We start from the raw sequence: 16276 nt of genomic DNA, 5'->3' as shown, positions 1-16276 counted from the left end.
TGTGTGTACAGGCCTAATAGGAAGTGTATGAGCCTGCACTCCACTGTGTGTACAGGTCTAATAGGAAGTGTATGAGCCCGCACTCCACTGTGTGTACAAGTCTAATAGGAAGTGTATGAGCCCGGACTCCACTGTGTGTACAGGTCTAATAGGAAGTGTATGAGCCCGCACTCCACTGTGTGTACAGGTCTAATAGGAAGTGTATGAGCCCGCACTCCACTGTGTGTACAGGTCTAATAGGAAGTGTATGAGCCCGCACTCCACTGTGTGTACAGGTCTAATAGGAAGTGTATGAGCCCGCACTCCACTGTGTGTACAGGTCTAATAGGAAGTGTATGAGCCTGCACTCCACTGTGTGTACAGGTCTAATAGGAAGTGTATGAGCCTGCACTCCACTGTGTGTACAGGTCTAATAGGAAGTGTATGAGCCCGCACTCCACTGTGTGTACAGGTCTAATAGGAAGTGTATGAGCCCGCACTCCACTGTGTGTACAGGTCTAATAGGAAGTGTATGAGCCCGCACTCCACTGTGTGTTCAGGTCTAATAGGAAGTGTATGAGCCCGCACTCCACTGTGTGTACAGGTCTAATAGGAAGTGTATGAGCCCGCACTCCACTGTGTGCGCAGGCCTAATAGGAAGTGTATGAGCCCGCACTCCACTGTGTGTACAGGCCTAAAAGGAAGTGTATGAGCCTGCGCTCCATTGTGTGTAGAGACCTAATAAGAAGTATATAAGCCCGCAGTCCACTATGTGTATAGGCCTAATAGGAAGTGTATGAACCTGCACTCCACTATGTGTACAGACCTAATAGGTAGTGTATGAGCCCACAGTCCACTGTGTGTACAGGCCCAATAGGAAGTGTATGAGCCCGCACTCCACTGTGTGTACAGGCCCAATAGGAAGTGTATGAGCCCACACTCCATTGTGTGTACAGGCCTAATAGGGAGTGTATGAGCCCGCACTCCACTGTGTGTACAGGCCTAATAGGGAGTGTATGAGCCCGTACTGCACTGTGTGTACAGACTTAATAGGAAGAGTATGAGCCCACACTCCACTGTGTGTACAGGCCCAATAGGAAGTGTATGAGCCCACACTCCACTGTGTGTACAGGCCCAATAGGAAGTGTATGAGCCCGCACACCACTGTGTGTACGGACCCAATAGGAAGTGTATGAGCCCGCACTCCACTGTGTGTACAGGATCAATAGGAACTGTATGAGCCCGCACTCCACTGTGTGTACAAGCCTAACAGGAAGTGTATGAGACCCCACTCCACTGTGTGCACAGGCCCAATAGGAAGTGTATGAGCCCGCACTCCACTGTGTGTACAGGCCTAATAGGAAGTGTATGAGCCTGCACTACACTGTGTGCACAGGCCCAATAGGAAGTGTATGAGCCTGCACTCCACTGTGTGCACAGGCCTAATAGGAAGTGTATGAGCAAGCACTCCACTGTGTGTACAGGCCTAATAGGAAGTGTATGAGCCTGCACTCCACTGTGTGCACAGGCCCAATAGGAAGTGTATGAGCCCGCACTCCACTGTGTGCACAGGCCTAATAGGAAGTGTATGAGCCCGCACTCCACTGTGTGTACAGGCCTAATAGGAAGTGTATGAGCCCGCACTCCACTGTGTGCACAGGCCTAATAGGAAGTGTATGAGCCTGCACTCCACTGTGTGTACAGGCCTAATAGGAAGTGTATGAGCCCGCACTCCACTGTGTGCACAGGCCTAATAGGAAGTTTATGAGCCCGCACTCCACTGTGTGTACAGGCCTAATAGGAAGTGTATGAGCCCGCACTCCACTGTGTGCACAGGCCTAATAGGAAGTGTATGAGCCTGCACTCCACTGTGTGTACAGGTCTAATAGGGAGTGTATGAGCCTGCACTCCACTGTGTGCACAGGCCTAATACGAAGTGTATGAGCCCGCACTCCACTGTGTGTACAGGCCTAATAGGAAGTGTATGAGCCCGCACTCCACTGTGTGTACAGGCCCAATAGGAAGTGTATGAGCCCGCACTCCACTGTGTGCACAGGCCTAATAGGAAGTGTATGAGCCCGCACTCCACTGTGTGTACAGGCCTAATAGGAAGTGTATGAGCCCGCATTCCACTGTGTGCACAGGCCTAATAGGAAGTGTATGAGCCTGCACTCCACTGTGTGTACAGGCCTAATAGGAAGTGTATGAGCCTGCACTCCACTGTGTGCACAGGCCTAATACGAAGTGTATGAGCCCGCACTCCACTGTGTGTACAGGCCTAAAAGGAAGTGTATGAGCCTGCGCTCCATTGTGTGTAGAGACCTAATAAGAAGTATATAAGCCCGCAGTCCACTGTGTGTATAGGCCTAATAGGGAGTGTATGAACCTGCACTCCACTATGTGTACAGACTTAATAGGTAGTGTATGAGCCCACAGTCCACTGTGTGTACAGGCCCAATAGGAAGTGTATGAGCCCGCACTCCACTGTGTGTACAGGCCCAATAGGAAGTGTATGAGCCCACACTCCATTGTGTGTACAGGCCTAATAGGGAGTGTATGAGCCCGCACTCCACTGTGTGTACAGGCCTAATAGGGAGTGTATGAGCCCGTACTGCACTGTGTGTACAGACTTAATAGGAAGTGTATGAGCCCACACTCCACTGTGTGTACAGGCCCAATAGGAAGTGTAGGAGCCCGCACTCCACTGTGCGTACAGGATCAATAGGAACTGTATGAGCCCGCACTCCACTGTGTGTACAAGCCTAACAGGAAGTGTATGAGCCTGCACATCACTGCGTTTACAGGCCCAATAGGAAGTGTATGAGCCCGCACTCCATTGTGTGTGCAGGGCCAATAGGAAGTGTATGAGCCCACACACCACTGTGTGTACAGGCCAAATAGGAAGTGTATGAGCCCGCACTCCACTGTGTGTACAGGCCCAATAAGAAGTGTATGAGCTCGCACTCCACTGTGTGTACAGGGCCAATAGGAAGTGTATGAGCCTGCAAACCACTGTATGTACAGGCCCAGTAGGAAGTATATGAGCCTGCACATAACTGCGTGTACAGGGCCAATAGAAAGTGTATGAGCCCGCGCTCCACTGTGTATACAGGCCCAATAGGAAGTGTATGAGCCTGCACATAACTGTGTGTACAGGGCCAATAGAAAGTGTATGAGCCCGCGTTCCACTTTGTGTACAGGCCCAATAGAAAGTGTAAGAGCCCGCACTCCACTGTGTGTACAGGCCCAATAAGAAGTGTATGAGCCAACACACCACTGTGTGTACAGGCCCAAAAGGAAGTGCATGAGCCCGCACCTCACTGTGTGTACAGGCCCAATATGAAATGTATGAGCCCGCACTACACTGTGTGTACAGGCCTAATAGGAAGTGTATGAGCCCGCACTCCACTGTGTGTACAGGCCTAATAGGAAGTGTATGAGCCCGCACTATACTGTGTGTACAGGCCCAATAGGAAGTGTATGAGCCTGCACTCCACTGTGTGTACAGGCCTAATAGGGAGTGTATGAGCAAGCACTCCACTGTGTGTACAGGCCTAATAGGGAGTGTATGAGCCCGCACTCCACTGTGTGTACAGACTTTATAGGTAGTGTATGAGCCTACAGTCCACTGTGTGTACAGGCCCAATAGGAAGTGTATGAGCCCACACTCCACTGTGTGTACAGGCCCAATAGGAAGTGTATGAGCCCGCACTCCATTGTGTGTACAGGCCTAACAGGGAGTGTATGAGCCAGCACTCCACTGTGTGTACAGACCTAATAGGAAGTGTATGAGTCTGCACTCCACTGTGTGTACAGACCTAATAGGAAGTGTATGAGCCTGCGCTCCACTGTGTGTATAGGCCCAATAGAAAGTGTATGACCCCGCACTCCACTGTGTGTACAGGCCCAATAGGAAGTGTATGAGCCCGCGCTCCACTGTGTGCACAGGTCTAATAGGAAGTGTATGAGCCCGCACTCCACTGTGTGTACAGGCCTAATAGGAAGTGTGTGAGCCTGCACTCCACAGTGTGCACAGGCCCAATAGGAAGTGTATGAGCCCGCACTCCACTGTGTGTACAGGCCTAATAGGAAGTGTATGAGCCTGCACTCCACTGTGTGTACGGACCCAAAAGGAAGTGTATGAGCCCGCGCTCCACTGTGTGTACGGACCCAATAGGAAGTGTATGAGCCCGCGCTCCACTGCGTGTACGGACCCAATAGGAAGTGTATGAGCCCGGACTCCACTGTGTGTACAGGTCTAATAGGAAGTGTATGAGCCTGCACTCCACTGTGTGTACAGGTCTAATAGGAAGTGTATGAGCCCGCGCTCCACTGTGTGTACAGGTCTAATAGGAAGTGTATGAGCCCGCACTCCACTGTGTGCACAGGTCTAATAGGAAGTGTATGAGCCCGCACTCCACTGTGTGTACAGGTCTAATAGGAAGTGTATGAGCCCGCACTCCACTGTGTGTACAGGTCTAATAGGAAGTGTATGAGCCCGCCCTTCACTGTGTGTACGGACCCAATAGTAAGTGTATGAGCCCGCGCTCCACTGCGTGTACGGACCCAATAGGAAGTGTATGAGCCCGGACTCCACTGTGTGTACAGGTCTAATAGGAAGTGTATGAGCCCGCGCTCCACTGTGTGTACAGGTCTAATAGGAAGTGTATGAGCCCGCACTCCACTGTGTGTACAGGTCTAATAGGAAGTGTATGAGCCTGCACTCCACTGTGTGCACAGGTCTAATAGGAAGTGTATGAGCCCGCACTCCACTGTGTGTACAGGCCTAATAGGAAGTGTATGAGCCTGCACTCCACTGTGTGTACAGGTCTAATAGGAAGTGTATGAGCCTGCACTCCACTGTGTGTACAGGTCTAATAGGAAGTGTATGAGCCCGCACTCCACTGTGTGTACAGGTCTAATAGGAAGTGTATGAGCCTGCACTCCACTGTGTGTACAGGTCTAATAGGAAGTGTATGAGCCCGCACTCCACTGTGTGCACAGGTCTAATAGGAAGTGTATGAGCCCGCACTCCACTGTGTGCACAGGTCTAATAGGAAGTGTATGAGCCCACACTCCACTGTGTGTACAGGTGTAATAGGAAGTGTATGAGCCTGCACTCCACTGTGTGCACAGGTCTAATAGGAAGTGTATGAGCCTGCACTCCACTGTGTGCACAGGTCTAATAGGAAGTGTATGAGCCCGCACTCCACTGTGTGCACAGGCCCAATAGGAAGTGTATGAGCCCGCATTCCACTGTGTGTACAGGCCTAATAGGAAGTGTATGAGCCTGCACTCCACTGTGTGTACAGGTCTAATAGGAAGTGTATGAGCCCGCATTCCACTGTGTGTACAGGCCTAATAGGAAGTGTATGAGCCTGCACTCCACTGTGTGTACAGGTCTAATAGGAAGTGTATGAGCCCGCACTCCACTGTGTGTACAGGTCTAATAGGAAGTGTATGAGCCTGCACTCCACTGTGTGTACAGGTCTAATAGGAAGTGTATGAGCCCGCACTCCACTGTGTGTACAAGTCTAATAGGAAGTGTATGAGCCCGGACTCCACTGTGTGTACAGGTCTAATAGGAAGTGTATGAGCCCGCACTCCACTGTGTGTACAGGTCTAATAGGAAGTGTATGAGCCCGCACTCCACTGTGTGTACAGGTCTAATAGGAAGTGTATGAGCCCGCACTCCACTGTGTGTACAGGTCTAATAGGAAGTGTATGAGCCCGCACTCCACTGTGTGTACAGGTCTAATAGGAAGTGTATGAGCCTGCACTCCACTGTGTGTACAGGTCTAATAGGAAGTGTATGAGCCTGCACTCCACTGTGTGTACAGGTCTAATAGGAAGTGTATGAGCCCGCACTCCACTGTGTGTACAGGTCTAATAGGAAGTGTATGAGCCCGCACTCCACTGTGTGTACAGGTCTAATAGGAAGTGTATGAGCCCGCACTCCACTGTGTGTTCAGGTCTAATAGGAAGTGTATGAGCCCGCACTCCACTGTGTGTACAGGTCTAATAGGAAGTGTATGAGCCCGCACTCCACTGTGTGTACAGGTCTAATAGGAAGTGTATGAGCCTGCACTCCACTGTGTGTACAGGTCTAATAGGAAGTGTATGAGCCTGCACTCCACTGTGTGTACAGGTCTAATAGGAAGTGTATGAGCCCGCACTCCACTGTGTGTACAGGTCTAATAGGAAGTGTATGAGCCTGCACTCCACTGTGTGTACAGGTCTAATAGGAAGTGTATGAGCCCGCACTCCACTGTGTGCACAGGTCTAATAGGAAGTGTATGAGCCCACACTCCACTGTGTGTACAGGTCTAATAGGAAGTGTATGAGCCTGCACTCCACTGTGTGCACAGGTCTAATAGGAAGTGTATGAGCCCGCACTCCACTGTGTGCACAGGCCCAATAAGAAGTGTATGAGCCCACACTCCACTGTGTGTACAGGTCTAATAGGAAGTGTATGAGCCTGCACTCCACTGTGTGTACAGGTCTAATAGGAAGTGTATGAGCCCGCACTCCACTGTGTGTACAGGTCTAATAGGAAGTGTATGAGCCTGCACTCCACTGTGTGTACAGGTCTAATAGGAAGTGTATGAGCCCGCACTCCACTGTGTGTACAGGTCTAATAGGAAGTGTATGAGCCCGGACTCCACTGTGTGTACAGGTCTAATAGGAAGTGTATGAGCCCGCACTCCACTGTGTGTACAGGTCTAATAGGAAGTGTATGAGCCCGCACTCCACTGTGTGTACAGGTCTAATAGGAAGTGTATGAGCCCGCACTCCACTGTGTGTACAGGTCTAATAGGAAGTGTATGAGCCCGCACTCCACTGTGTGTACAGGTCTAATAGGAAGTGTATGAGCCTGCACTCCACTGTGTGTACAGGTCTAATAGGAAGTGTATGAGCCTGCACTCCACTGTGTGTACAGGTCTAATAGGAAGTGTATGAGCCCGCACTCCACTGTGTGTACAGGTCTAATAGGAAATGTATGAGCCCGCACTCCACTGTGTGTACAGGTCTAATAGGAAGTGTATGAGCCTGCACTCCACTGTGTGTACAGGTCTAATAGGAAGTGTATGAGCCTGCACTCCACTGTGTGTACAGGTCTAATAGGAAGTGTATGAGCCCGCACTCCACTGTGTGTACAGGTCTAATAGGAAGTGTATGAGCCTGCACTCCACTGTGTGTACAGGTCTAATAGGAAGTGTATGAGCCTGCACTCCACTGTCTGTTCAGGTCTAATAGGAAGTGTATGAGCCTGCACTCCACTGTGTGTACAGGTCTAATAGGAAGTGTATGAGCCTGCACTCCACTGTGTGTACAGGTCTAATAGGAAGTGTATGAGCCTGCACTCCACTGTCTGTTCAGGTCTAATAGGAAGTGTATGAGCCTGCACTCCACTGTGTGTACAGGTCTAATAGGAAGTGTATGAGCCCGCACTCCACTGTGTGTACAGGTCTAATAGGAAGTGTATGAGCCTGCACTCCACTGTGTGTACAGGTCTAATAGGAAGTGTATGAGCCTGCACTCCACTGTCTGTTCAGGTCTAATAGGAAGTGTATGAGCCCGCACTCCACTGTGTGTACAGGTCTAATAGGAAGTGTATGAGCCCGCACTCCACTGTGCGTACAGACTTTATATTGAGTTGATAGAGCTGTTCTGCCCGCTAAGCAGTGCACTGCAGAGCTTTTTTTTTAGCTGTCAGTGGGAGTCTCAGGACATGGCTCCCCCCTATGGCCTGCTGCACATATTAGAAAAGGATTAGATATTAAATGAATGATAGAGCCCCTTTAAATAACATTTTCACTGCTTTGTAACAATCTGTAAAACCTTATCCTATAGCATTTTTTGCCACAGGTTAACGATTTTTTTCCTTACGACCTTTTGGACACACGATTCAAAAGTCAATAAAATTCAATCAAAGAGAAGCCAAGTGCAACTTAACGTAATCTCGTCATATCCCACCCAAAATAAAAAAGTGTGGTTCGGGAGTGTTATTTATTCCAAGAAACTTCCTAATATGCCTAACTGTACTTATAGTCCTACTGTACATACCTATCAGGATGCTCTAATGCCAGGAGTTTCTGAGATTGCTCAGCCAAGTCTTTAATATTTTTTCCAAACTGTTCCACTCCGTGCTGCAAAATCAGATGTTTCTTCAACATCAGAACTACACTTTCTTCATCCTATAGAAAGAGGAGAAGAGGACGGTGGCTACATGGAAAAGTGACATATATGATGTTTTTCTCTTCATTTTTTAATTTACGCTATCAATCCTTAGACCATAGGACTAAAAGGGCACAAGATGTGGCCTACAGAAGTCAATAGCATCAAGAGGACATCAGTTTTTCTCTACTTTCGGAAGCCTCATCCTTGCTGCCTTTTTGATACAATCACAGTTTTCTCTGCTACAGATGTAGCAGAGCTCAGAATACTGAGCTGTGTATAACCCCGCCCACACCACTGATTGGCTGCTTTCTTGGTACACTGACTGAAAGCAGCCAATCAGTGGCGGGGGCGGGGTTACACAGAGCAGCAGGACCCGAAAGCACAAGAATTCCATGCCTGATGAAAAGACCCTAAAAGTCTTGAAAGTTTGCAATTTGTTACTTTCTTTTCAGTTACCATTAAAAGGTATCAACCACTGAGGACTCTCAAATCTTAAGTTCAGTTAAAGATTAATGTAAGAAAAAAAAATAGAATCCTCAAGAAGTAATAAAAATGAATATCTGATCATTATATTTTTCTTTCTTTGTGGTATATATTAAAAGTGTACCTTTGGCTTGTCATCACCCATTAAATACAGCTGCTGTTCATCAATCCAAGCCTCCGCTTCAATGGCATCCATGTAATACTGCTGGGCCTCATTCGCCTGGTTAAGGGCTTTCTGACGATTTATTGTTGCCGTCTGCAATCGATCCCATTGATCTTGCAGTGAATGATGTTGCTTCTTAATAGCTTCAGGGTCAACATCAGGTTCACCTTCCATAGCCTCTGCTCTTCTCATAACATCATCGACTCTTGGACCATGACCTGCTATTTCTTTCTGCAATGTCTTTAAAAAAATAAATAAAATAATAAAATATATATATATACACATACACACACACAGTGTATATATGTTATCTGTAAAAAATGCATTATTATAGTAATATAGTGTTCTTCATCAACAGAGCCAGACGTGGCAGAAACATTTGGATTTTAGTTATGGATTTTGCACCAAACATCTGCCACAAATTCCATCAGAATGGCCCCGATTCATCAGACAGTTTTCAACAGTTTTCTGGCTTAAAACTGCTTCTAATGCTGCCAAATTATTGCTCATGTCTTCATGATTTGGGGCCAATATGGGTGAAATAGTTTTCATCAAACCATTTCATCAAAATTTCATCAAATTGGACAAAATTTGTTTGGATGTCAGGGCCAATGAGCGCATGGGTTTGCAGCTAACACAAGTTACTGCACACTTGTGTTACCGTTCCACTCAAGATAAGTCTAGGTAAGTCCCACTGAATAAGGCCAATTGTGTCCATGACAATGAAAACTATAAAACCACGGCAGAAATCCGAGGGTCAGCCTTGGATTTCTACCATGGATTTTCTATAAAATCAGAATGAAATTTTTCAGCTTCAAAAATCCTTCATCTGAATTTTTCCTTATGAGACATTAAGGTCCAGCCACCCCAAATAACAATATTTCTTGCAATAAATACATTTTTTTCTTGCCACGGTTTTCCAAATTTGTGGCAAACATGGTGCAGTTTTGCCACGACATCTGAAAACAAGGTAAAAAAATGCATCAGAGATACAACGTGTGAATCCACTCCTATGGCCTCATAGACTAAAGTTGATTGGACCAGCCGACATTGGTGGGTTTGGTTGTCAGTCTAAAAGGTATGGGGGTCTTTTGACTATCCCCGAAAGATTATGTTGGGGAGATAAGGGTAGGACAGGTTGAACTTTAAACCCAAGCCTTTTGTTCTCCGGGAGATGAGCCACTGCCAAAAACCTTTCTCCACCATTCCCTGAAGTGAGACGATTTTCTTGTATATGGGGAGTTCAAGGGAAAGAGAGCGGACTCCTGAATAGTCGCCAGGCCATCTTCTACCATATGTTTATGGCCAACTTAAGACATCATTACCTGATTCTTTTTCAGAAGCATCTGACCCTTTTGAAGGTTATTGCCATAATCCTTCGATTCTGCAAGAGGCATTCTTTCCTGAACCCAGAGCTGCAAGTAGATGACAATGTACAATGAGTGTTATTTCATCATATTTCTTTTACTTAGAAGATAACTTAAAATAACCTGAGAACAAATAGATCAGGACCATCACATAGCAGAAATATTACAAAGTTTGAGTGCTTATTGTTGCTATTACATAAAAGTTTATTCCTGCAAAACTGAAGAATGCGAGCTCAAGGAGTGTCCTCCTGGTATGGGCGACCATCACTGCCGATCTCACAAGGAGCAATCCTGCTGCTTGACATAAGCGATCGGAAGGAGTTCAGAGTTTCTTCTCATCATCTTATGTTCCTAATCATCGTGCAACTGAACTTTATCTACTCCGAAACCTCAGCACTTACAATTTCATCTGCCAAGTCCCGATGCAGCTGGTGAACCTGCTTTGACGATTGGAGTCTTCTCTTCCTTTCATGAATTGGCTCTTGAAGTTGCGAAAAGCGAACTTTGATGTTTTGCTCCTTTTCCCCAAGGCTCCTGTCTTCCGCAAGTGATGGTGCATCTGGAAGGACTTCATCCATTTCTATTGTCTTCTGGTCAATTTGATCTTCAATTCTCTGTAGGTAAATCATGAAAATATGAGGACTTTAATCCTTACTTAAGAATTGACAGCAAGATTTAACAATTGTCTCAAAGAGCAGCTATGGGCAACCCCTTAAGAAATTATACTATGGCATGGTGGGACATTTTGTGACTGATTCACCATATATGACAAAAATTGCAAATATTCTGAGAAACACTAAGAGACAAACACTAAGGGTTCATGCAGACGACCATATAACTTGGACGAGTGATATCCACTGTTTTGACGAATAGCACTCATCCCCACATTATTCAATGAGGTCAAGCATATGCCCGATTTTTACCTTGGATGGAATGGAAAATGTTGTATGAAATCAGAACGCGGTCTGATTTTCACAAACAGACTGAATGTAGAAGGTGGAGAAACCTTTTTTCCTCCATCTCTGATAAAAACGAATCACACTCCGATCTCCCTCTGATCAGAGCATGATTAGCATAATCGAACCGATTTTCTTGGATGAGAGAAAAACGGTTGTGTGAGCCTGGACTTAGATCTAGATAAGGATTAATTGACTCTTCAAGACAAACTATGACTCAGAGACAGCAGCTATTTCATTATATCTACCATATGGAAGGCTCAGCAGACAGCTGCTCGCTCACCTTGTGATTGTTCAGAAGAATGTTAACACTTGTCAAGTCTTTTCCATAGTCATCTGATGCCACCTGCATCTCTATACAATTTATCCAGGTAGCTATGTCTGCAAATCTTTGTTCGTAGAGCTCAGAACGATGGGCGTCAAAGAGAGTCTGCTCCTTCTGGAGAGTGGTGGTCTCCAGCTCATTCCACTGCTCGTGTAGAGCGCTCAGCTTCTCAGACACTGTTGGTTCAAACTGCGGTTTTTCCTGTGCCAACTGCTGTCCTTTCTGGAAAAAAAAAGGAAAGAAACATCAATTAAATTGCTCATTTTGACCCTCAGACCCTGAATAAACTTGGTAATTCCAAATGAATTCTGGGTTGAGGGTCGAAATGAACAATTTGCAAAGTGAATCAAAATGAAAGCATCTCTCCATAATCCCTTTTTTTTCAGGACATGCCTTGTTTTTTGCCCCTGAATTTTAATTTTTATGCTGGTCCTCCAACTAATGATTGAGTATCCATGTGCCTTGCGCAAGAAATCTTTCAGGTGGCACCCGTGACAATTGCCAACTCTGCCAGGCTTCAGGAAGATGTCCCCTTTTTGTAGGAGGCTTCTGGATGTTCCAGGAGAGTTATTGGGTCTGTGGGCGTCTCCCTTTTTACCAGGAGCCTCTGTTATGTTCTGCTACCAGAGCTAAGGAAAGAGAGGAGATCTGTCCCTACGATAGAACTCAGCTGAATCCCTACGATGTAACAGGGGACCTGATCCTGCGATCAGACCTGCTAAAGTCCTAAGCTAGTCTGTACGGAGACCTATAGATGTGGGGAAGGAATCCCTACTAGTACTAAGGACTGGGAGGAAAATGGGACACCTCCTAACAGAAATAGTAGCAGACAGACGAACAAACAAAATATATAGAACATAGAGGTCCGTAGACCAAGCAAACTAACAGAGTTAGATACAGAGCACAGGCTAGCTAGAAAGTAGTTATACAATGAAGTCCAGCAAAGCCAGAAGGGCGGAGCAGGATTAAATAGGCCAACAAGGTCATGTGACCAGCAAAGGAAAAAACCTAAGAGCAAGGTTCTAACAGTACCCCCCCTTCTAAGAGGTTCCTCCGGATCCCCTAGGACCAGGCTTATCAGGAAATCTCCTGTGAAACGCTCTGATAAGTCTGGACGCGGAAACATCATCTGACCTCACCCAAGAGTTATCCTCGGGTCCGAAACCTTTCCAGGCCACAAGATACTGCAAACTACCTCTATACCGTCTAGAGTTAAGGATGCGAGAAATTTCATATTCCCCGTCCTCCACCACCGGAGGAACAGAGGCAGAGGCGTCACCATCCGACACAACAGCTTTTTTTAACAGAGAGACATGAAATACCGGATTAATTCTCCAGGAGGTAGGAACCTCCAACCTAACAGCAGATTGGTTGACAACCTGAAGCACCTTAAAGGGCCCTACAAACTTGGGACCCAATTTCTTAGAAGGAATCCTCAACCGCAGATTCCTAGAGGACAACCAGACCATGTCACCAACAGCGAACAAAACCTCCTGTCGTTTCCTATCAAAGTAGTCTTTAGATTTTCTGTTGGCCTCCTGAAGATTACCACGCACATCCGTCCAAACTCTCTCCAAATCACCGGAAAAATTCTCCTCCTCAGGCACGGCAGATCCCAACTTGGAGAACGACCCAAACGACGGATGTCTCCCAGAACAACAAAAAAAAGGCGAACAACCAGCAGAAGAAGATGTATGATTGTTCAGAGCAAATTCAGCAAGTGGCAGAAACTCAGACCACCCCTCTTGATTGTCTGCCACAAAACAACGCAAGAACTGCTCAACATCCTGGTTTTTCCTTTCTGTCTGGCCATTAGATTCAGGATGATATCCGGACGAGAACGACAAATGAACTCCCAACCTGTCACAAAAGGCACGCCAAAAACGAGCCACGAACTGAGGACCCCTATCAGAAACAATGTCAGTAGGAACGCCATGAAGTCTGACAATTTCCTTGACAAAGGCCTTAGCGAGAGTTTTAGCGCAGGGCAGTTTGACGAAGGGAACCAAGTGACACATCTTGCTAAAACGGTCCACGACCACCCAGATGACAGTAAAACCCTCAGAGGGGGGAAGGTCAGTTATAAAGTCCATAGCCAAATGTGTCCAAGGAGCACTGGGAACCTCCAAAGGACAAAGCAACCCCGCAGCAGGAGTATGTGAGGACTTAGATCTAGCACATATAGTACATTGACGCACCCACTTAATGACTTCCTTCTGCCATCCAGGCCACCAAAAACTGCGACCCACCAGTCTCTTGGTCTCAGAGATTCCGGGATGACCTGCCAACCGAGATTCGTGACACTCAACAAACAAATCTCTCCTAAAGGTCCCAGGCACAAACAACCTCCCATGAGGAGTGTTAGATGGGGCATTCTCCTGTGCTTTAAGAATCTCATCTTCCAAAACGGAGTCCAAAGCAGCTATCACAACACCTTCTTGTAAAATGTTCTCCTCTTTCTCAGCACCGACTATGGGAGAAAAACTGCGAGACAAGGCATCCGCCTTAACATTCTTAGTACCAGGGATGTAAGTAACGGAGAAATTAAACCGCGAGAAAAACAGTGCCCACCTAGCCTGACGGGCATTCAGGCGCTTGGCAGCATCAAGATATATCAGATTTTTATGATCCGTAAGAACCTGAACGGGAAATTCCGCACCTTCCAAGAAGTGGCGCCAATGTTCAAATGCGAGTTTAATAGCCAATAATTCCCGATTACCAATATCGTAATTCAGTTCAGTCTCCGAAAATTTTTTTGAAAAAAAGGCACAGGGATGTAATCCATCCCCGTTATCCTGAGACAATACTGCGCCAACCCCCACAGAGGAAGCATCAACCTCAACCAAAAACGGCTTAGTCACATCAGGCTGCATAAGGATGGGAGCAGAGGTGAACCTCTCCTTGAGATACACAAAAGCTTCAATGGCCTCAGAAGACCACTGAACCGCATCAGCACCTTTCCTGGTGAGATCGGTCAGAGGTTTGACAATACTAGAAATTTTTTTTATGAATTTTCTGTAATAATTGGCGAAACCCAAAAACCTCTGTATCGATTTCAAACCAATAGGCCTAGGCCATTCCTGCACAGCCTGAACCTTAACCGGGTCCATCTCAAAACCTTCGCTGGAGATAATGTAACCCAAAAAACTAATTCTCTGTGCAGCGAACTCACATTTCTCCAGCTTAGCAAAAAGCGAATTGTCCATTAATAACTGTAATACCTCACGTACGCTCCGCCAATGAGACTCCAGATCCGGCGAATAAATCAAAATGTCATCCAAATACACAACCACATTTTTGCCGATCAAAGGTCTAAGGATGTCATTAATAAGATTCTGAAAAAATGCAGGAGCATTAGTAAGACCAAAAGGCATAACCAGGTTCTCAAAATGACCCACAGGAGTGTTAAAAGCAGTCTTCCATTCGTCACCCTCCTTCATGCGCAACAGATTGTATGCCCCCTTAAGGTCAATTTTAGAGAACCACTTGGCCCCCATTAACTGGTTAAACAGATCAGGAATCAATGGCAGTGGGTAAGGATTGCGTACAGTAATTTTGTTAATCTCACGAAAATCCAGACAAGGACGTAAACCGCCGTCCTTTTTTTTTACAAAAAAAAATCCAACCGCCACAGGAGACTTAGAGGGCCTAATGTGACCGGCGGCCAAACTTGTCTGTATGTATTCCTCCAAAGCCTTCCTCTCAGGAATAGTAAGGTTAAATAAACGACTTTTAGGAAGAGTCGCTCCAGGGACAAATTCAATAGAACAATCATAGTCTCTATGGGGAGGCAAAACCTGCGATTCCTTCTCAGAAAAAACTCTCCAAAAATCCTGAATAGGAACAGGCAATTCTCCCATATCCAAAGCTGCAATACGCCCGTTACAACACTTGTCATAACATTTATGGCTCCAGGATTTAATTTCACTGGTAGACCAATCCAGTACAGGATTGTGAAATTTTAACCAGGGCAAACCCAATATTACTGGAGAAGGCAAGTTATTCAAAACTACCAAATCCAATTTCTCATGGTGAACACCATTAATAGTGAGAGGAAATTCACAGACCTTGAGAGTAATATTCTTCAAAGGGGAACCATCCACAGAAACCACAGCAATGGGGGATGATAAAGGTTCGGGTTTTAAATTGAGTCTTTCCAAGAATCCCCCATCAATTACATTCAGAGTAGACCCACAATCAACAAACACCCGAAATTCCATTAATTTTTCATAAGCAATCGTGGAAGCAGCTAAAAATACACCCTTGGAATTTAAACAGGCAATACGGGCATGACTGACCATTTTTTTTTCTTTCTTCATACGAAGCTCACAGCCTTTAATCAAATGACCAGATTTTCCGCAATAGAAACACAAGCCTTCAGAAAATCGACGGTCTTTTTCTTGAGAGCGAGGTGCCACCGATCCAATCTCCATCGGTTCACCACTGTTAGTACACACATTCTCATAACCAGAAACTGACATAGCAGAGGATTTGCTCTCATTAACCCTTGCACGCAGTCTCCTATCCACCCGTATAGCTAATTGCATAGCCTGTTGCAAATCTTCAGGTGTAGGATAAGCAATTAGCAGGTCTTTAACCCTTTCATTGAGCCCAGCAAGAAATAGACTTTTCAGAGAAGAATCGTTCCACCCTGTTTGAGTAGACCATCGACGGAAATGAGTACAATATTTTTCCACATTACCTGATCCCTGTTTCAAACGTCTCAACTCAGTCTCAGCTGATGCGACACGGTCAGGATCATCATATAATAGCCCCAAAGCAGAAAAAAAACTATCCACTGATCTGAAGCATGTATCACTAG

General features: G+C 46.1%; 1 protein-coding gene across 1 annotated transcript in view; it reads right to left on the bottom strand.

Annotated features, from left to right (window-relative positions):
* Positions 1 to 16276, bottom strand: part of SPTB (spectrin beta, erythrocytic) — a 140844-nt gene that overhangs the window by 35586 nt on the left and 88982 nt on the right. Inside the window, exons 20-24 of the mRNA XM_073638915.1 lie at positions 11413 to 11676; positions 10575 to 10787; positions 10132 to 10221; positions 8768 to 9046; positions 8047 to 8177 (exon numbers count right to left, since the gene is read on the bottom strand). Of these exons, the coding sequence (XP_073495016.1) occupies positions 8047 to 8177; positions 8768 to 9046; positions 10132 to 10221; positions 10575 to 10787; positions 11413 to 11676 (977 nt within the window). The remainder of the gene's footprint in view (positions 1 to 8046; positions 8178 to 8767; positions 9047 to 10131; positions 10222 to 10574; positions 10788 to 11412; positions 11677 to 16276) is intronic.

The sequence above is a fragment of the Phyllobates terribilis genome, unplaced genomic scaffold, assembly GCF_046119375.1.
Source record: "Phyllobates terribilis strain yellow unplaced genomic scaffold, ASM4611937v1 Scaffold_7__3_contigs__length_470593459, whole genome shotgun sequence".
Lineage (NCBI taxonomy): Eukaryota > Metazoa > Chordata > Amphibia > Anura > Dendrobatidae > Phyllobates > Phyllobates terribilis.
This window is presented reverse-complemented; position numbering and strand designations above follow the sequence as displayed.